The sequence below is a fragment of the Tachypleus tridentatus genome, chromosome 10 (assembly GCF_004210375.1).
Source record: "Tachypleus tridentatus isolate NWPU-2018 chromosome 10, ASM421037v1, whole genome shotgun sequence".
In the NCBI taxonomy this organism is placed as follows: Eukaryota; Metazoa; Arthropoda; class Merostomata; order Xiphosura; family Limulidae; genus Tachypleus; species Tachypleus tridentatus.
The window spans coordinates 46,226,111-46,247,869 of NC_134834.1; the positions used below are offsets into that span (position 1 = coordinate 46,226,111).

General features: G+C 31.8%; 1 protein-coding gene across 3 annotated transcripts in view; it reads right to left on the minus strand.

The window, feature by feature from the left end:
* Window positions 1-21,759, minus strand: part of LOC143229191 (potassium/sodium hyperpolarization-activated cyclic nucleotide-gated channel 2-like) — a 70,050-nt gene that overhangs the window by 23,949 nt on the left and 24,342 nt on the right. For 2 of the 3 annotated variants that reach the window (XM_076461153.1, XM_076461154.1), the window contains exons 3-4: window positions 9,770-9,933; window positions 8,375-8,649 (exon numbers count right to left, since the gene is read on the minus strand). In XM_076461153.1, coding sequence (XP_076317268.1) covers window positions 8,375-8,649; window positions 9,770-9,933 — 439 coding nt within the window. The remainder of the gene's footprint in view (window positions 1-8,374; window positions 8,650-9,769; window positions 9,934-21,759) is intronic. The other variant, XM_076461155.1, reaches the window with a different exon arrangement.

Here is a 21,759-nt window from a genome sequence, read left to right on the forward strand (position 1 = left end):
ACGAACAGTAGAATTGACCGTAATTTATAACGTCCCCACGGCTCTAAGAGCGAACATGTTTAATGTGATGGGGATTCGAACCCGCGACCCTCAGATTACGAGTCGAGTGCCTTAACCACCTGGCCATGCCGGGTCCAAAGGGAATAAAATAATAAAATAATACTAAAACATTTTTATACATTAATACTTTTAGAAATGCTCAGAAATGCTAAATATCTTTAAGAGTACATTATAAAATGTTTCTTTGTGGTATGTTCTTTCTCGGTACAAACTCGCGATACCAGTGGAACAAAGACATACATATTTTATCTTTCCTAGATCCTCATAAAGTTTTCAACTAATTATAGCAAAACTCTGTTATATTAGGTATTACTATTAATTGCTTCAATATGTAGGATACGTGCTTGTCGGTTTTAATAATAATTTGACTTATTTCTGTTTTATGATTTTGCGTACATATATTAATGTTCGAGACAGTGCATTCTAATAGTTAGTTTCTTTTGTGTGACTTCATGAAGTTGTTTATATATATGTGTATATAGTTAACCTAAAATTATTTTAACAGTTTTATTCCTTTTCCTGTTAAGAAAATCTTTATTTGTGTTTCTTTTATGATATTGACATTACTTTTATGTCCTTTACCTAAAGCTTCCTTAAACTTTCTTACGCGAAATAACGTTTTGATTTTTTGTCTCAACAGTTTTTTTAAAGACATAATTCCTAACTTCCGTTGCTCATGGGTTTTCTTTCACTTTTGGCGTAATTGAGAATCATGGATAGTTTGCTGCTTTTCCTCATGTGTAAAAGAATATTTACAATTCAGTGCTAAGAGTTCATTGCTTATTTACTCGTACTATTCTGTAGATTTTGGTGCCTTTTAACGTAAACTTTAATAATGTGTACAGTGCTACTGATCCGAATATCTTAAACATAAAAAAACAAATATTCTTACAATGTTTGACTTGAACTTGAATAATCATAATTTTAATTTACTTTTGAAAATTTGATATGAGATAAGGTAGATATATTGAAATAAGTAAGCCGTATGAGATCTAGTTTTTGAGCAACATACCTAACATACCTTTGGTGAGAGTTTAGTAAAGTCCTCAGCATGACTCGAATGTGTCAGTATCTTAAGGTGTGTCTTTTAGAACACACTGTTTATGTTTAATTTGTATTTCCTGACGGTCTAATACAAGATATATCACAACTTTTAGAAAGTCGGTTAGTTGTATTAAAAACACTAGTCTTGATATGTCATAAATGTAACGTACACATAACTCGTCAGTTTTCTAAAGAAGGTTCATTATAACATAGAGCATTGTTTCAGCTTTTTTGTATTCTGAAGAAGGTTCGTTATAACATGTAGCTCTGTTTAAATTCAACTTGTCAGTATTGTTGATTAACGAATAGTGGAACACTTATTGCTTTAACTCGTTACTGTATTAACTAATATATAATATAAAAGTTTTAACACACATCACACCTTAGAATAGTTAGTGTTTTTGTTTCTTGGGTTAGGATTACACCTATAATGATTAACAAAATATGATCATTTTTGTGATTCAAGATGTAAAGCGTTATAAGATGCTCCCTTAATAAGTCAAGGTTAGAGATTCGCTTGTAGTTATCATTGTGTTCCGAAGAATAAATTTGATGTCAAAACATTAAAAAATGATGTGCTTCCATAAATATAAATAGAATGGACCGAAAGACGAGGCTAAAATTTGACTTTTAGTGATCCAAGGATAGAGTTTCGTTTGTAAATATTACACTAATCCTGAATAGGATTATGGATAATGTTCCAATAATGATCTAAGATGCAAAATTTAGCGAAAATTAATTTACTAATCCGAAAGTTAACATTCTACTTGTAATTAACATAAATATTTCGGAGTAGATTATTACTTAGAATTACCCTTATGTCACAAGATGAGGCAATGATAAGAACGAATATTCCCCGAAAGATATATTTCAATTCTTAGTTACCGTAATAAGAAACTAACCTTTTACTTACTGTTGTCCTAGTTTTTAGGGTAAGACTTCACTTAAAATTACTCCAGTGAATGATGATTAAGGTTATATACAGCTGTAGTTATCCTAATAACTAGAAAAACAGAGTTTAGTGGAAAGATACCACCGAATTCTGAGAGATTAGGTTTGTTCTTACTCATCTCATTGCCTCAAGAATTGACTTTTACCTATGTAATGGTAACGACTAAAGGCTTAGGATTTATCTGCCGATACCATGGTGATATAAGAACAAATATTTACCTTGAGTTATTCTAATACCTCGATGGTACAATTTGACTAATAGTACCAGTAAAGACTTAAGGCTAAGAAATCGTGTGTGATATCATAGTGATGTGATATATAAAGTTTACTTTGTGTTATCCTTGTGCTTCGAGAATACAGTTTTGTTTGTTGTACCAGCAATGGTTCCAGACTAAGGATTAACCTACTGAAACGTCTGAAATTGAAATATGTCTCCGTATGAATAAACTAAAATCTTTAGTTAAATCACAAAAAAAGTAAAATTAAACTAATAAAAAATTTAAAAAATGACAGTTTATCTTCAACTACATTCTCATGTTGGGTTACTAATCAGGGTATAAATTACAATATTTGAATAACAGTTTTGAGTTAACAAAACTAAGAATATTTCTCTTAATTTTAAACTGTGAACATTTTAAAGTGCAGACCATCAGCCCCTAAAATGCTATATTGCCATTTTATATCTTCTAAAAGTTAACTTTTACAGTTCAAGTTCCTTATCTTATGTGGTTTGAAATAGCGCGAATCTTTTCGAGAGGTTTGAGATGTACTCCTATTCCTGTGTTGCACGTTTTGACATTAAATTATTACTGTGTTTTTAAAGACAATAGTTTTTTCAATAGGACTTTACCTATTTGAGACATTCAGTATACATTCATATCTTGAGAGTATAGTGAATCTAGGTTAATAGAAATAGGCAGAGTCTCTCAGTCTTGTGCCGGTTACTTATCTGAGGCATTCAATTTTATGGCACATGATTCTCCTAACCTTTATGACATTTCTGTTGATCTGCAACTGTCTGACATTTTGCTCACTGATTTAAAATAGTGACTTTCAGAACTTCCTACGTATCTAAACGAATGGTTCATACGATTCGATAATTGAACAGGCTGATTTTGCTTTTCATTTATTTATTTATGGCTATTCAAGACGCTTTTCTTCTGAGCTTTTGTAAAGTTTATGGGTATTTTCTTGTCTAGAAACTATGGTGAATGTTCCTTTAGGTTACTATTTTTAAGTTATTTGATTAGTTCACTTTGTGGTGGAGTTAATACTGGTATATGTATTCTTTTTGACAAGGACATTTTGTTCATTGCAGTTTTAAAAAATTAAAAATATATTTTATTAATCATATTTACTTTCAATGGCATATTGTATCAAATGGTAATTAATCGGAGGACAATTGTGTCTTGCCCTAACGTTCGACTTAATAAACAGTTCCCCTTAGACCAGAATACTTAACAAAAAGATTGTTTCTTCTTGGACTACATTAGGCCTTAATCTTCGGTTGGACATCTTACGCTTGTTTGGTTTGTTTGGTTTTGAATTTCGCACAAAGCTACTCGAGGGCTATCTGTGCTAGCCGTCCCTAATTTAGCAGTGTAAGACTAGAGGAAAGACAGCTAGTCATCACCACCCACCGCCAACTTTTGGGCTACTCTTTTACCAACCAATAATGGAATTGACCGTCATATTATAACGCCCCCACGACTGAAAAGGCGGGCATGTTTGGCGCGACAGGGATGCGAACCCCCGACCCTCAGATTACGAGTCGCACGCCTTAGCACGCTTGGCCATGCTGAGCCACGCTTGTTTGGAACATGGGTTAATTTTATTTCACATAAAATTGGTATGACGTTTTCTTATCTGGAAACTATTGAAAACGTTTTTCTTGTGTATCTTCGTTAGGCCAGTTTCTATGTAATTCTATGTCTCTTTTGAAGCTACCTTTCACTATTTCTTCTTTATTACGTAGTCATTAGTTGCCTTAGTTACACTGAAAATAACTCATACTAAGCTATACTTTCTTCTTTGATTGATCGCTGATAACCTTTCTGAATATAATTTCTTCATGTTTTTGATCATACATACTTATATCATTCAAAATTGCGTATACAGAACAATCACTTGAGGATGATAAAGAGTGACGGTGAGAAGTGCAAGACAACTGTGAAAGCATAGCTGTAACTTTCTGTTATAGCGCAAGTTTAATCCATACTTTATAGAGATATATATCGGTACAAACTGTTTATTTTTCACTAACTATTATTTTACAAGGAAGTTCTGGATCTTGAACTTGTAGTGAGTAATTAAAATGATTTCTTGTAAGCAACATGTAAAGTAATATCACACATATTTTTTGCTCCATTGTTCATCCCATGAAAGGATTTGACTTATATTTATCTTTAATCTCTATTTTGTTTTACGTCAAAAATATCCAAACAAATCTATCAGAAAAAAAATATAATGATTAGACTGCATGTTAAAAAAAAAAAACAATTTAAATGTAATATACAGGAATTTAGGCTCTGAGATTATATAGCATTTGAAAGATATAAAATGGTAAATTATTTGTATGTATTTGTTTAACAAAACAGATTACAGTTTATTTAGTGTAAATTTTAAGGACAAGTGAATTAAATTATCTTAAGTAAGGAAGTTTCTACCGATAAAAAACACTATAGTTTGACTTCTGTTCTCAAGAGCTTAATGTCATGGAGGATTTGAATTTAACAAAAGCAATAGTCAGCTTTAATCACACGTCAATTAATGGTAAGCTCGGACAGTAAAAAGTTTATTTGCGTGTTCGTTCTAAGTACAAAGCTATACAATGGGTTATCTTCGCTGTGCCGCATCAGGGATCGAACACCAAATATTGTCATTATAAGCCCTCCAGCTTACCATTGAGCCACCAGAAGGCTGGTAGTAATAAGGGTGTAATGTATATGCAATAATAGTAATTCCATAAAAAGGATTTATTTTGAGTGTTGCTCTTATAGCACGTTTCCAAAACATGTTTAATACTAAGTATTTAATAAAACAATTGGCCAAATGTCTTAGCTATTAGTGAAAAAAACGCAGTAAACAGAAGGAACTATAAGAAGTCTGATATCAGAGAAACTAGTAGAGACATACACATTCATGTATCCTCTACTGTCTCATGTGTGTTTCGCTATTATGCTGCCACCTTATGGCATGGATCAGAAATGTTCTTACCATCGAACGTTCGTGTCAAGTTAAACTATTGAACTTCAGCATTATGACTTGGAAAATACTAAGTTTACTTTTTAGGACGAAAATAATATTGTGGATATAATATGTGTATCTTAGTATTATTTGATAGGTTCCATCAGAGAAAGACTGAAAATATTACATTGGTAGTAGTTGAGGTAGAGCTAGCATTATTTAAAATAGTTGGCAGATTTCATTTGTCTCTACAATGAGCATTTTAGAACCAATGAAAAAAATAAAAATCTAAAACTATTTCTAATAATATTGAGCTGTAAGTGTCCTACAAGTTATTTTCATCCCACTATAATGTACAAATTACTGACAAGTTCGTATCACGTATCAAGATATGTTTTTTGCTGACAAGTCACTATGCCATAAATGATTTGAAAATTCCTCCCCTTCTTGTATGGGTTGCAAAAAATCTTCCTGTTGGTGTTCTTTTTCAAACTATAAGTGATCTACAAACTCCATTTGTTAGTGAACAACACACTCAATATGCAACCATAACAACTAAGTTTGAAGAAGACTCTTATTTTATGCCTGCTAGTTGTTTGTTTTTTTTATATTATACTAACTAACTTATCCATTCAACACATAAGGAAGACCAGGTGGTATCCGAGGGTGAAATGGAGTGTCACATACAAACACAAACAACCCTATATAATTCCGCAGAAGGCTCTAAGCGTATATATTAGGGTCGTGGCAATTCTTCCAGCGGTTAGCCAGTTATAATCGAAAATACACACAGAGACGTTGGTAAAATAATTATTTAGATGACATAAACACATGCCACCCTGTTCAAGAACATATGGTGACGTGTTAGGATAATTTTGTGAACTTAAAACAATAACGCCAACAACAAATAAAGTAGATCCAAAATAATCAAGTGGTACATTTAATACGATACTCTCCAAGTCTCACAGATTTGTGTATCTTATTCTAGTATCTCAAGAATTGTAATATTTTAACTATCGAACGACTGAACGATTTATAATATATATAAACGGTAACTCCTAAAAGAATGTCGCATTCGTTTGATAAAACAGAAAGAGTGAAGTAAAACAAGAGTTTTAATTGCGCTAACATTTATTGTTTATTATAACTGAGAGTTGAATACGTTATATTAAAAGGATTTTGGAGCCATACCATGTAGTATACAATCCACGTTGCCACGTCCGGTCATGAATTTGTCTGTAAACTGAGTATTTTTGGCAATTGTTCAGCAGTGTATTTTCCATTGTGGAAGATCCTTCATAAGTCTGTCTTATCCGAAACACTCCATTACCCTCTGTTTCTTGTTTTTCTTTCGGAATTCATCTAGAGTACGAGGACGATGACATCTCAAAGTCCATTTAATTAAGTAGTCCGATCGACTAAAATCCATACGCGCTGTTTCCGGCAATTTGATTGGTATGTTTTTGTACAAAATAGTATGAATACGCCTATCATTCTTTATCTGCTTGAGGTATGCAAAGTTGAAATGGATGTATAAGTTCAAACCTTACGTTTCCATACGGAGAACTGTGTTTATTATGTCACATACTGTTACTTTGGACATATGAAGTGCTTTTTTCTCTGAACTTTGTGATTGTCGATTCTCACCTACTGCAAGACGCTGTACATTGCTTACACAGTTAGAGTAAGACTTATTGCTAGTCTACTTCTCGATGGTCCTGGGTCCAGGTTGATCCTTTTTTTTTTTTACAAAAGGCCAAACAATGCCAATTTATTGTTATGTTTGTTTGTTTTGTTTTATTTTTGAATTTCGCACAAAGCTACTCAAGGGCTATCTGTGCTAGCCGTCCCTAATTTAGCAGCGTAAGACTAGAGGGAAGGCAGCTAGTCATCACCACCCACCGCCAACTTTTGGGCTGCTCTTTTACAAACGAATAGTGGGATTCACAGTAACATTATAACGCTACCCACGGCTGATAGGGCGAGCATATTTGGTTCGACGAGGATTCTAACCCGCGACCCTCAGATTACGAGTCGAACGCCTAAACCCACCTGGCCATACCAAGCCATATATTGTTATGATACACCACTTTTCCTCCACGACATCGGCTGCGAGTAGGCTAAAGGTTTCAATACCAGTTTATGGTTCCAAGGTTTCGTAATTCACATCAATTTACAGCCAAAAACTAATTACACTATGTAACAATTTTTTTTTCCTGGATGGTATGTGTTATCTCTTTATTGTTTATGTTGTAAAAATACAGAAAATGACCATTATTTCCTTCAAACTTTGCTTTTGAGACCTAGATAATGAAATTTAAAAAATAATCTATTTTCTATGTAAAAACTAGCAAATTTGCACATTTTCATTTAGATAAGGTCTGAATAAAACAATATATGAATAACGATTTACATGTATATATATTAAAGTTATACAAAAATGAACAAAAAATGTTTAGAAGTGAGTAGTCTCCCATCATGTTTTCGTTATACGCTCCCAGGTCACAAAAGAAAAGTTTGAAGAGAAAAATATGTCTTTTCCATTTACCTTAGGCATAAGCAATTGGGAAATAACACTATCTGCCCATGAACAAAAAAAAAGTAAAAACTTTGTTACATAGTGTTATTCCGCTAAACACTTTAGGACTCGTGCGCGTTATAAGAATCACGATCAAATCCCAATATTCTAGAAAAATAATCCACAAGTTGGCGGCGAGTGATGTTGATTAGCTGTCTTCCCTCTAGCTTATTAATTCAAATTAAGGACTGGTAGTGAAAATAGTTTTCGTATAGTTTCGCATGAAATTCACAATAAAACCACCGCGATTTTATATCGGCTGTGATTGTTATGTGAATTATTGACTTTCATATCATAACGCTTCTAATATAACGTACTCATCTCAAGATTCGAATCTCTGTATAACCTTTATTAAAATAATTTCTACTGTTTTCATTAGTATGTTTGAGATCCATCGAGCTTTTTCATTGTTTTGATTATAATTTCTCCTTTCGTGCTTCTATAGTTTTTATTTATGTTGTTTGAACGTTTTTTTTTTCTAGATGCTCTTCTCAATAAAATTGTTAATAATACCAGCTTTTTAGAAATAACAATCTAAAATATTCGAGTACTCACGTATACTTCTTCCCATTGGCTGACATATCTTACCAATCTCGATAACCGTAGCAACCTCAATAAACTAAGCATTTTGACCAAACGTAGAATTCGTAACGCACGTCCCGCATGCAACAGCTGAAAATTGTCACTGTAGTCTGGATTGAATATTAAAAAAATATAATCCAGCGGTATGGAACTAATGAGGTCAAGAAAAAACCATGTCCTTACGTAGTGTTTAGCTATCAAATTTGGGTCCAGTATCACTTGTTCAGAGCCATCCTGCTTCATTATACCTGAAAATAAAATTGGAAATGGCCTCTTCTACAGGTAGTTCACACGAAAAATGTATCTTTTTGAATAATCAAATCTCCTTTTTATGTATGTCTTCACCACAATTGTTTAGTTTTTATTTTGCTAATTTCCCGTAATATTTATTAATAATTTTTGAACCTCTTATATAAATGACAAGAAAGAGTAAAATTTCCAAAATGACAAACTACGATTAATATATGTTTGTCCGATAAACAATAAATATTGTTTCCAAAATACATTATTAACTCTACTTACCCTTTTTGTCCAGAACAACATCTGAAAATAATCGATTTTTCAAGAGAAGAATTTAAATTATTTTGTTCTTTTTATCTGTTAAAAACTATGTGTGTACACAAAACTGTCACTCATACAATGGGTAAATACATACACTGAAATCTAAATGAAATTCTAAATTAACAAAACTCTTTCCTTACAAAAAATGTACTATTTTACACATTCATTTGCACACTTAAAACAAATTATGATATAATTATATTTAATCAATATTTATACTTGTCATATGACATTATTATTAAACCTATTACATTTTTAAACAATACATTTTTTATCTGTTCTCTGAGGGATATCCACGAATCAGAACAGTGTATAACAATAGTATTCCAACCCCACTAAGTTTAATATATCCATTCTCGACGACGTAGTTCTCTCATTCGAAAGCTCTTCAAGTCGTCTGAGACATAACAAACACAGCACTGGTCAGATCACTATTTATATAAGGCATTTGATACAACAACGGTTGTTTAATGTGTAAGTATTTTACAAGATGGAGAAGAATGATTATAATTACATCTGTCATAAAACATTAATATTAAGCCTATTACATTTTTAAACACATACTCTTTTTCTAATATCCTTGGGCATTTCAAGAATTTGATAATATCTAATAATAGAAACTAAATAAGTAAACTTTGTGATTAATTTAAAACGTACTAGGCCTAATACTAATGTCTTATGACAAATATAATTGTAATGATTCTTCTTGTAAAACATTTACACAGTATAACATTCTTTAATTAATTATTTATTTACGATCAGCAAACATTTATAAATAATTTTGTAAAACCACTCAGTTAAACGTACCCGTTCTAAAGTTTACAACGATGTCTAGGAGGAAGATTGTATCAGAAAGACAATTGAAGGCAATCCATCGAGCAGACAAGTCGTCATTGAAGAAAGAAATAGCAACAGGGAGAACAATAAGATTTGCAACCAGGAATAACAGCATACACAAATCCCAGTAGAATCTAATGGATAAAAAGGAATACGAAGTATGCATTATGTGCGTTGTAGATAACACCGAGCAAATATTAAAACATAATACAGTTTATATACAGGTCCTGTTAGCAAAATATGAATCATCAAACGTTAAGTTTTAAATATATTCTGTTGACAGAAGTAAAGAAAATTCCTACTCATGTAGCACATTCAGTTAAAGTATCATGAGTGGTAATGTGACACGTCACCGTGTAATTTTTTGAGAAAAAACATTATAAACGTCGCAGGTTCTGTTATATACTAGGATAAGCAGATACGATATTAAAATAACAATGTTTAAAAATTTCGAAAATAAATTTTAGAAAAAACTAGTTGGCAGTATTTTGAAGCATATATTATATATGCGTGACATTACACTTCATGATATATTCAAAGATATCCAGTAGTTCTCTTACTAAATGCGTGCTCTTGCTGGGGCGGATTCAGAAAGGAAATGAAAGGACTGCAGCACCCCCTTCTAACGGAGTACCAAAGATTTCACCAGAAATGAAACAAAATATCGTTTTACTAGCTATGTTTAGGGTCCTCTCGTCAGACTTGAAAATATGTTGTGGATTTTTGGGAACTAAATCTGACGAGGTTCCGGAATACGCCCGAAACGTAAAAAATAAAGCTAGTTTTCATTATATACATGTATTGTGTCTTTCTCTCATATTCTTTCAATACTTTTCTCGTTTTGCAGTCTTTCTCTCTGCAGATATTTTACTTTCTACATGCCTTGCTTTTACATACATAAGGAACAAATATTTTTATAGTTATTGTACGATTAAAAAGGTACCAGTATGATCTCAAGAAATGTGTAAACAGACTAAATGCATAGTATATCTTAAATATAACTAAACCAACAATAGTGGATAATATACATTTTTTAGATGACAGTAGATTATCAGCTTCGTAATAATTTCTGTCAAATAACCATCAGCCTCTCATTGCTACTTTTCACTAGAAAGCCTTTTATGTGTGTACAAATGCACATAAAAGTGTGTGGCTTTACTTATTAGTCCGAGAGACGATGAAAAGTGATATAAACGGGCAATACTTTACCTCTTGCGGTTCTGACACAGTGAACACCCATCTAGACGTAAGCAGTTTCTATGGTAATAAACCGAAGTCTAAACCGAAACCTTTTATTCATCGGTTGAAAAGCACCAAATGCCAAGGTTGAATGAGCTATAACTTAGCTGTAATAACATCTGTATAGAACCAGGTCCTGTCTAGCGGTTCTTTACAGAGCGAGCAGTAGAACATATTTATCAATATCATAGTGAGCCTTTTGTTTGCTGTTATAATTTCAGTAGTGTATCCTTGCATTAAATATTACAAAATCATGGTGATTGGTATTATTTAAAGTAGGTATTGTTACTTAGTTAAAACTCTTAAATGATAATTATCAGATGAAAAGGTTACATATTTCAGTCAGACTATTTTCTGAGCTGATAGGGACTGATAAATTGATAATTAAGTTAGAGAATAGAAATTATAACTAGCTGGTTAAATCTTTACTGGCTTTAGCTCTGAAATTCTATTAATTAGTTTATTAGATCTAGAGATATTTTTAAATGAAATTATTCTTCGGTGCAAATCGTAATCTGTACTTTAGTTAAAAACTTATATTCATATTTATTCAAATTTACGTTGTTTATTAATTTTAAACTAAATTATTTAGGTAACATTTACAATGGTGTTTAGCTTAATCACAAGTTGAATTAAAACTCGGCCACAAGTTTAGATTTTAGTTAGCTATTGCAATTTTCTTAACTTACTTAGATAAATTATAATTAGTTACTACTACGTTCACATGTTGATAATTGGACACAATATAGGCAAAGTTTAGATTTTAAGGTATTCTTTAGCTAAAAATAGATGAATATTTATTAATAATGAGATTGTAATATTAGATTTAGTCACTATTTAAATACTGCTATTTCATTCTTGAAAATTGTGCCGACATAATTTTAAATTTGAGTTTATCAGTTGATTAATACTAGAATATTCAGTTTGCACAGATAAATATGTGAATTTCGTTCTCATTTCATTATAGCTACTTTTTATTATAAGAAATAGATAAATAATTTAATAAAAACTGAATTATTAAATGTGCATAACTATGTAAATCAGTAATGAATTACTATGCCAAATAAGTAATTTGTTATTAGTTAGACTCTCCAAAATGTAGTAATACCATTAAGTTACAACCTATTCTGTTAGTTATCACAACTGGTAAAAATTTGGTTTTTAATTATTAACATGATTATCAGTATGTTATAAGTGTATTCTTGAGGTTATAATTTGTTGTTTAATTAATAAGAATAACATGACTATTAGCATTTAACAGCAAACTTCTTCATTAATTTTTACAGTTAGACCCTTGGGTTGATAATTTAGTGTTCATATAACAAGAAGTTTTACGAAAACACTAGCATATCTTCGAATATTGTTGAAATTTCGAGAACTCGCCTAATCAGTATAAAAGCTAGCTATCATAAAACGCCAAAAGACAGTTGAAAAATATTGTTGGTTTGCTACAGTCAGTCTGCTGTAAGCCTCGGAAGCTATAACTGTGAAAAACGCTTATTAATCAGAAAACTACAAATATGTGACCAAGAATGTTTGTAGATTTCGAAAAATATAAACCGTTCAGCTAACGATAATTAATATAAGATTCTATTATTTCCACAAAAACATTACATTTCTTCCTAGGTAAAAACATGAACTTATAAACCTCGTGAGACCAGATAAGAGAAGAGCTAGCTAGCATTCCCACCAAGTGAAGTGTACTTTTGAATCAATGCAGGATGAATTCGCTTGTTGTGGACCTAGACTGTAGATAAAATATTCAGCCCTACATCAAACAGAAAACTGAATATTGTTTGTGAGTTTGTACAATGTTTGTATATAATTCTTCATTTGTAATAACCGTTAATAAAAATTGTATTGTTGAGTGTAGGCTAATAGAGATCCTGATGAGTGATAAAATCGAAGCTGGTAAATGACGCTCCACTCTTGGTAATGCTACTGCATTAAAAATAGCTAATAAAAGGGGAAGGTATCATAGATTAATTTTCTCTAATCCTGTCTAAAAGAACCTCAAGTGTGAGACTATTGAGGATTTCCTTTTGTTTGAATCTCATAAATAATAAATAAAGTATAAACACTATAAATAAGCGTGGTAACACAAATCTGAGATAACATAACAGATGAATAAACAAAGCATAAAAACTATAGGTAAAACATCGTGGCAAACATCTGAGACAAAATAACCCCAAATGATCTCAACCTTTATGTATAACACAAAATCAAATACTATATATAACGGACTTACTATAATATACTTATTTTGAAATCGATGTTTGTTCAGATATAATGTTAAATGTATATTGTGAAATTCTTGCCTATCCACTAAACTTTTAGAAGATTCTAGAATGTAAGTTTCAACAATAAACTATGTGTGTATGCAAATACTAGTAATCGTCAGCATTGTTGTTTTAGCTGAAATATCTAAAATCCCACATAACGCTTATAAACCAAAGCGGCACGCCAAGAGATAGTATATATTGTTGGTATACTATAAACCTTAAAAACTATAAATGTGATTAAAGATTATTGTTCAAAATTTGTAAACGTCAATGGTCAAATATCTGTGGTTTCCAATCAAACTATTTAACTTCGGTAGATTAACATTGAACGTCAGTATTTTTTAAGTAGACATTATATTACTTCACTTGAGAAGTCTAGCTTATAATCAGCTAGTTTCCCGTCACGTGAACTGTGCCGATATCAACTCGAAATTAATTCACTCATCGTGAATCCTCGATAGAATATCAAAGAAGTTCTGGATCAAATCGACTGATTGGTTGGTTGGTTTGGTGTTTTATAGCGCAAAGCAATTAGGCTAATTGCGCGGGATCAGAACGAAAACTCGATATTGTTTGTTATTTTGTAAATATTTTGTATATAAATCATTATTTGTAATAATTAATTATAATAACTGTTATTACAACGTACATTATTGTTTGTATATTAAAATATATATGTATTAAGAAAGGAAACTGTGTATATCAATCTTGTTAGCAAATATTATAAGTTTGATACACATCGACATTTAATCAATTCTAAATCCAAATTACAATGTATCTCAGTTTCAGGCTATTTTAAATCATAATAAGTAACATAATAAATATGAATTTAGTCCAAGATAAATTATACTGTGTAACATAATAAACTAGGGGCTCGTGTCCGAGAGCTGAATAAGAGGCAAAATTCGATGTAAATTAAAATTAATGTATTTATCAGCGCCAACAAAATTTTTTGTTATAAAGATTCTCTTGACTTACTCAAAATAGCCAAAGTTTTAGAATTATAGATTTAAAAAAAATCAATGAAATAAAACGTACTAATGAAGTGTATTATCAAAATACTAGATGATGATCATTTGTTGTTTGAGGAGGAATTAGGGGAATACTAGCCAATCAAGTGTGAGTGATAAAGACAAGTTAGAAATCTAACTGAATCTCAAGCAAATCGAGCTTGAATGAGTTCGTACCGAAGACGAAAATGAGAAGGAATAACCTCGTATCGAAGCTGAAAAGGGAAGTAAACGTCTCGAAGCCAAGAAAGAACAAGCTCACATTCAAGCCATAAAGAAATTAGGTTGAAAGAAATGAAAATTAGACTTAACTCCAATCGATCAAGACAAAATGACAACTCTGAACGTAATTAATTTGTTAAAAACCATCATTCAATAAAAATAAAGTCGATAAATATTTTGAGTAGATTGCCCAAACCATGGAATGACCCACTGAAAAATTGTCATTATTATTACACAGTGTCTTAACTGGAAAAGCAAGAGAAGCTTATGCTTCACTCTTTTTGGAAACTTATACGAATTATAATAAAGTAAAATAACTACTTTTAAAGCATATGAGTTATTACAAATGTTTTGAGGTTATCGCAAGCAATACAGCCAAACTTATATGGAATTCGCCCACGAAAGAGAGGTTTATTTTAATCGATGGTGTAATTCTATACTTATTGGCAACAGGTTCGCCATACTAAGATAATTATGTCTAATTGAGGAATTTAAACGTCGTGCAAGTGACGAACTCAAAACTTACTTGGATGGAAAGAAAGTTAAAATACGACATAAAGCAGCTATTCTTTCCGATAATTACACTTTAACTCATAAAACTACTTTTCATAAAAAGAATTGCCTGTCAGCTTAGCAAATACCTGTATCTGTCCAATACATTAAAGTTAAGTACTCTTCTACAAAATCCAGCTACTCTTGTTCGAAATCTTATATATGTATATATATTACAGACAGACAAAATTTTGTCAAAACTATTAAGGTCTGTCTGCCATTTTTGTAAAAACCTGGTTTCTTATGTTTGATTACTGGTGTTTGAAAAGGAAAAAAAGGTGGCAACACCCAATACGTTCATGTGCACATACGGACGTAGCTTCTACAGATCACTCGATGTTGATATGGACAATGATATTAAAGCTGATACAAACAGGGAAAAATTTAGACCTTTTGTGTTTGTCGGTTCTGTGTCTTTGACAAATGTTCCTCTTCATAACGTTTATTTAACATCAGAACCTAGTTTCGGTACATTTGTTGTGTGTCATTATTGTTAGGAAATGCCTTGGGTGGGGGAAAAGTTGTTACCAAACCCAAAATGGTCAGCGAGCTGATTATTGTTTCATTTAAGGATGACGTTCATCAAGATGTGTTTCCCTCGCGTACTGTGACTCTAGTTCAGGCTAAGAAATTAAGCCAAAAACAAATGACAAAAACGTCTTCAGAGGATGATATTTCAGAATTGTCTGACACTCTTTTTTTATTCCACAGTGATCTTGTGGATAATTAGTCAATTAAACATATGAATGCAGTTGCTAAAACTGAAGGTAAGTTTGTAAACTAAATAAAACAAATAAAGAAAGCCTTACTTTTATGTTTTAATACACAAGATTGATGTAATTTACATTATTATCAGTTTTACTGTGATGTAAAACAAATATTACAAATACAGAACAATATAACTGTTAAAATATTGTAAACGTTCTACAGAACAAGTGACACTTAAGTAACATTGGAGTTCTTTGGCAACAATACTAGATCCAGTTGTAGGAAGAACTTAAATGCATAATTAAGGTGGTAATAATAGAACGTGTAACAAAATTAATCTTACTGACGCTTAGAGCAGTATTATGACGATGTTCAAAGTGTTATTATTATTATTTCCGAGTTAATATGATCCACTAGCATTGACATATATTCTTCAAAGATCAGATGTACATGCACAAGTATGGGGAGTTGACATCAAGGAATATCAGTACCCATTTAAATCAGAGTTATTAACAGCAATAATGCTCTACATTTAAACAAATAACAAAAAACGTAAAGAGAAATAGAATTATTACAAGTAATGATGCTCAACATTTAAACAAATAACAAGAAAAATAAAGATAAATAGGATATTTTTGTCTTCATCCTGATTTAACAGGCAAAGATGAGTTTATATATAATTTGGTGAATATTTTGGATAAATATTCGTAAAAAACGTTTTACATCAATTATAGTATTTCTGATCAGAGTTACAAAAGTTATGAACTTTCTGTGAAAAGAAATGAGAAAGAAAGTGAAGAGTATTTTCAAAAATCGTTAAGAGAAAACCTAACATCTCCATTTGAAGTCAACTATTCAACACAAAATTTTTTTCACTGATATATAGGCTGAAAATAGATCCTTCTTGATTAACGTGATTTAAGTGTAACCAATCAGTTTCAGTATATATATATGACCTTTTGTAATGTGTTAAGTCATAAAATTCCATGTTTTTCTTTTATTAAAAAATTATTTTTGTCATTTGAATGGATAATCAACAACTGTCTTCCTCTGAAACCCTCATCAAGTGATCTAAATTAAAGGCACCCAGAAGAAAAAAAAAGATTAAAATTTTAAGAAATTATACAATAGATATATTAATTAGTAATGACGAGAAACCCACTGAAGTAAAAATGTATTCTCAAGATGGCTGGTATGAGTAATAAACTTTAACTAAATTAAAGTAGAGAACAACGTTGCTCTGTACATTGTTTTAATTAAAGTTTTAATACCCATGCCGGCCGTCTTAAGAATACAATGTATATATTAATGGAATCCAATGGATCTTCCTTTTTTTCTTTTTCTTTTGAGTGCCCGTCATAGCGACGTGGTTAGAGAACTTGACTCGTAATTTAAGGGGCGCTGGTTCGAATCCATGACACACCAAATATGCTTTTCTTCTCAGCCGTAGGAAGTTGTAATGTCCCGGTGAATTCTAAAATTCGTTGGTAAAATAATAGCCTAAGAGCTGGCGGTGGATGATGATAACTAGCTGCTTTCCCCCTAGTCTTAGAATGTAAAGTTATTGATAGTTATAGAAGATAGCCCTCGTGTAGCTTTGCGCGAAATTGAAAACTTTCTATTATTTATCTTATTGGGTTGCCACACTAAGTTCCTTTTCTAGTTTGTTGAACCAATTGACCTAAAGTTAAATTAAAGTGTATATCTTAAAATATCTCTCAATTACAACTATCATTTAAGTTTGCTTTGCTTAATTTAAAAAAAAAACTCCACCAGTGGAACAGCGGTAAGTCTACGCACTCACACTGCTAGAAACCGGGATTCGATATCAGTGGTGAGTAGAGTACAGAAATACCCATTGTGCTTAATTCCAAACAAACCAAACCTAATCTAAAGAGTAATTGAATTTTGTTTGTTTCAGAATTTTTCAAATAGAAGAAAGGCAGATAAACAACAGATCCCGCGACGAACATCTTGGGCTTTTCTTATATGAGAGAATATTGGAATTTAACAGTTACACCTACAACAAAACAACGGCTCCAATGTCCAGTGAGAGCTCATAATCAGGTCCTTGTCGGTCTAACAGATATGTAGATCAGTGATTTGCTTATTTTCCGACTTAATAATATATTTATTAAACTTCATTCCATTTATTAGCCAACTAGCTAACCAAGCATTGTATCTTCTACACATTTATAGCCTGGAATAAGTTATATTAAAAGGATTTTGAAGCGTCAACAGGTTTTAACAGTCCATTTCGTTGTGTCAAATCATGCACTATCTGACGACTGGGCACATTTACAACAGTTTTGCGGTTTAGTTTCCGTTTTAAAATAAAAGTCATTGTTAGATAATACAGCAGCACGTAGTGATAGAAAAATGCAAAGGAATAAAATGTATTACAAACTCCATTTATGTTAAAACATTAGTCGTTAACTTTCCTGGAAAATTAACATCTTATGAGCAGTACATAGGTTATTATGTCAGTAGAGAAAACCCAATAGTGTAGCTCAATCCCAGCATCATGTATGAACTTATTAAACACAATGCAAAAACATATACAAACTATTAAAAAAAATGGTTGTTTAAATTTGACTCATAAAATAATCTAAAAGCTCCTTTGCGTTATCAATAACAAAATAATCCTGAAGTTATTTATTTTTCATAAAAAGAAAATTATGCGAAGCAGTGTCAAAACGAACCGATATTTAAACTCCTAAGAGTTTAGTATTATAACAATCTTAACTCACAGGTGGATTGTTCATTAACAACTATTATACATGTGCTATTTCATCCTTGAAACAAGAGGATTTGAAATACTTGAAGCCACTTTCATTTCATCAAGCAAGCACTTGAGAATTAAGACAAACGATACATTAGACTCGAGAGCGCTGTTTGTTCGAGGGCTATCTGCGCCAGCAGTCCCTAATTTAGTAGTGTAAGACTAGAGAGAAAGCAGCTAGTCATCTCCACCCACCGCCAACTCTTGGGCTACTCTTTTACCAACGAATAGTGGGATTGACCGTGACATTATAACGCCCCACGGCTGAAAGGGCGAGCATGTTTGTTGCGACCGGGATTTGAACCCGCGACCCTCGGATTACGACTCAAACGCCTTAACCACCTGGCCATGCCGGGTCCAAAGGGAATAAAAGTAATAAAATAATTAACCCATGCCGGGCCGAGAGCACTGTTTTCAGTAAAAGACATTAACATTGAAGCCTAATAACACTCTTTATACCAATCCAATATAATTGTAATGGCCTTAAGGTTTGTAAAATCTGTCAGCAAATTTCTTATAAAACTGATCATAAAATTCAGGTTGAATCTTACGATATAAAGACTAGATAATACAGTATTCACAGAATAAGTTCAGTAAAGAGTTGTTTTGTTGCCATTGAAATATTAATGTACTGTTTGTTTGTGTATACTAATCCCATTGTTAGCTTGTTTAGCCTCACGGCGCTTATAAGTTGGCTTTTAACCAACAAAGGTATTCAATGTCCTAGTATAAATACTAACGTCCAATGTTAATTCACTGAAGTTAAAGAGTTTGTGATGTTCGAAATCTATAAACAAATTCAAATTCGGTAGTTTTCCAATTAATAAGCGTTAACAACAATTATAGCTTCTGAGACTTATAGTATACTGACTGTAATTAATCAACAATAATTTATAACTGTCTCTCGGGTAGCTTCAATACCAATTAGACGAGATTCTTGAACGTTCAATAATATTCGAAGACACTCTGTTGATTCTTGCTCTTGAGAATTTTCTACAAATTTAGAGAATACATATCCAATAATATATGTCACATGCATCAAACTGAAACAAATGTAGGTGTTAAAATAAACATATAACAGTAAATGCGTTACAGGGACGATAACCGAAACGTGTACAAATAGTTTTAGTATTAGGTGGACTTCATATTTTGCTTGAAATTAAATGTTATTTAGTGCACTTTAAAGCATATTGTAAAAAAACCCCAACTATTTCTTATTGCTAAAAAATGTTATACCTAAACATAAAAATAATTTGTCCTCAAGTTTATATACTCTTCCTATGAGGACCAATACGTAGGCTGCAGTTAGTGGGAGGCACTCAACCTGCATGAAATAACATATTCGTAGAAAGTTCAGAACTTGTCATGTTTTGTTCGACGTTTCTTAAAACGCAGTAAGATTACCACCAATTAGATACACTGTTTGTTTGTTCCTTTAGTTATATGCGTTTTGAGTAGGCCCGGCATGGCCAAGCGTGTTAAGGCGTGCGATCTCGTAATCTGAGGGTCGCGGGTTCGAATCCTCGTCGAACCAAATATGCTCGCCCTATCAGCCGTGGGTAGCGTTATAATGCTACTGTCAATCCCACTATTCGTTTGTAAATGAGCAGCCCAAAAGTTGGCGGTGGGTGGTAATGACTAGCTGCCTTCCCTCTAGTCTTACACTGCTAAATTAGGGACGGCTAGCACAGATAGCCCTCGAATAGCTTTGTGCGAAATTCAAAAACAAACAAACGCTTTGAGTATCCTACGAATTCGAATACCAAATACTGTTGTTGCAAGTTTGTTAACTTATAACTAACCCCGTGGGCGATTTATGATGAAGAATAATTAAGAATTTCAGAAAGTCAATATTGCTACTCCATTTTAAAATGTAGAATATAACATATTTTTTCAAACTTAATCTCAATGAATTTTAATTTTAAAATGTCACTTCCTCCAAATTACATTTCGTAGTTCATTTCTTATTTACCGTTTTAGCTTTATTTGTGTTGTTTTTTTTTCAAGGCGAGGTTACATATGAATCGATAGTTAGTTTAATTCACAATTTACATGTAGGAAGAAATCTTGGTGTAAACATTTAATTATTCTCATACTCACCAAAATTGTTTTCAAACGACTGTTTCAATGAGACAATATTATACATTTGGTATCTTATGTATAGCATCTGGTGATCAAGTCCTATATTCTACATAAATCGACTCTAAGTATTATACTCTGCTACTCAGTTTCTCTTGACAAGATATTTAAGTTTTGATCAGATAAGAAGCCAAATTTGATATATTCTTTTACTGTGTTTATACCAAGCGTCTTTAACTTTCTGAATTTCGCATCACACGTAGACAAGTTCGGTATATTTGTTTACTGTGTTTGTAACAAGTGTCTGACTTTCTGAGTTTCGCACTCAAATACGTCACATTAAATATATAACACTGGAATCAGTTTAAATGGAAGAAAAGTGAATTGTTTGTTGATGATATTATACTACATTAATTACTTTTTAAAAATTATCATAATATCTGTCGCACATTCTACATTTCGTTGCATAAAACTTCAAGATGTATCTTATTTTAGTTATCCCAGATGTTTTCTCTTGGTCGATACTTTATCACTGAACTTATATTGTTAAAGCTACGTGTATACAAACAAACCTATGTGAAAAGGTAAACAGTTAATAGAGTAGTATTTACTCTGTTAGAATTTATTATTAATGTAGCTGAAAAATATTGTTACGTCATATTGTTCATTCTTGTATGTTAAAATTATATCTGTCCAAGTTTACAATAAGAAGAGTACCTTTACTTATTGTTTTTTGTCTTTAACTCTCAGTTTATATTCTTACACTATTCAAAAAGTCGAAATTAGTAGTGTTACATCTCGTATTGTGTTAACATTCAGTCTTTCATCTAATTCATAAATGTCAGGTTTATATTCTTACACTTCATTAATACTTTATTACATCTCATATAACGCTAACATTAACTATATCATACTTCATAAATACAAGGTTTATTTTGCATTTCATTCTAAGACAAAATCAAAACTTAAGAGCAAATAATGACAAACACAATATTATACACTGCTAATTCATCAAAGTTTTTGAATTTGTTTGAAGAAAAAAAGAACACAACTTTTAATTAAGCGTTATGTGCTATAGTGAGGGTT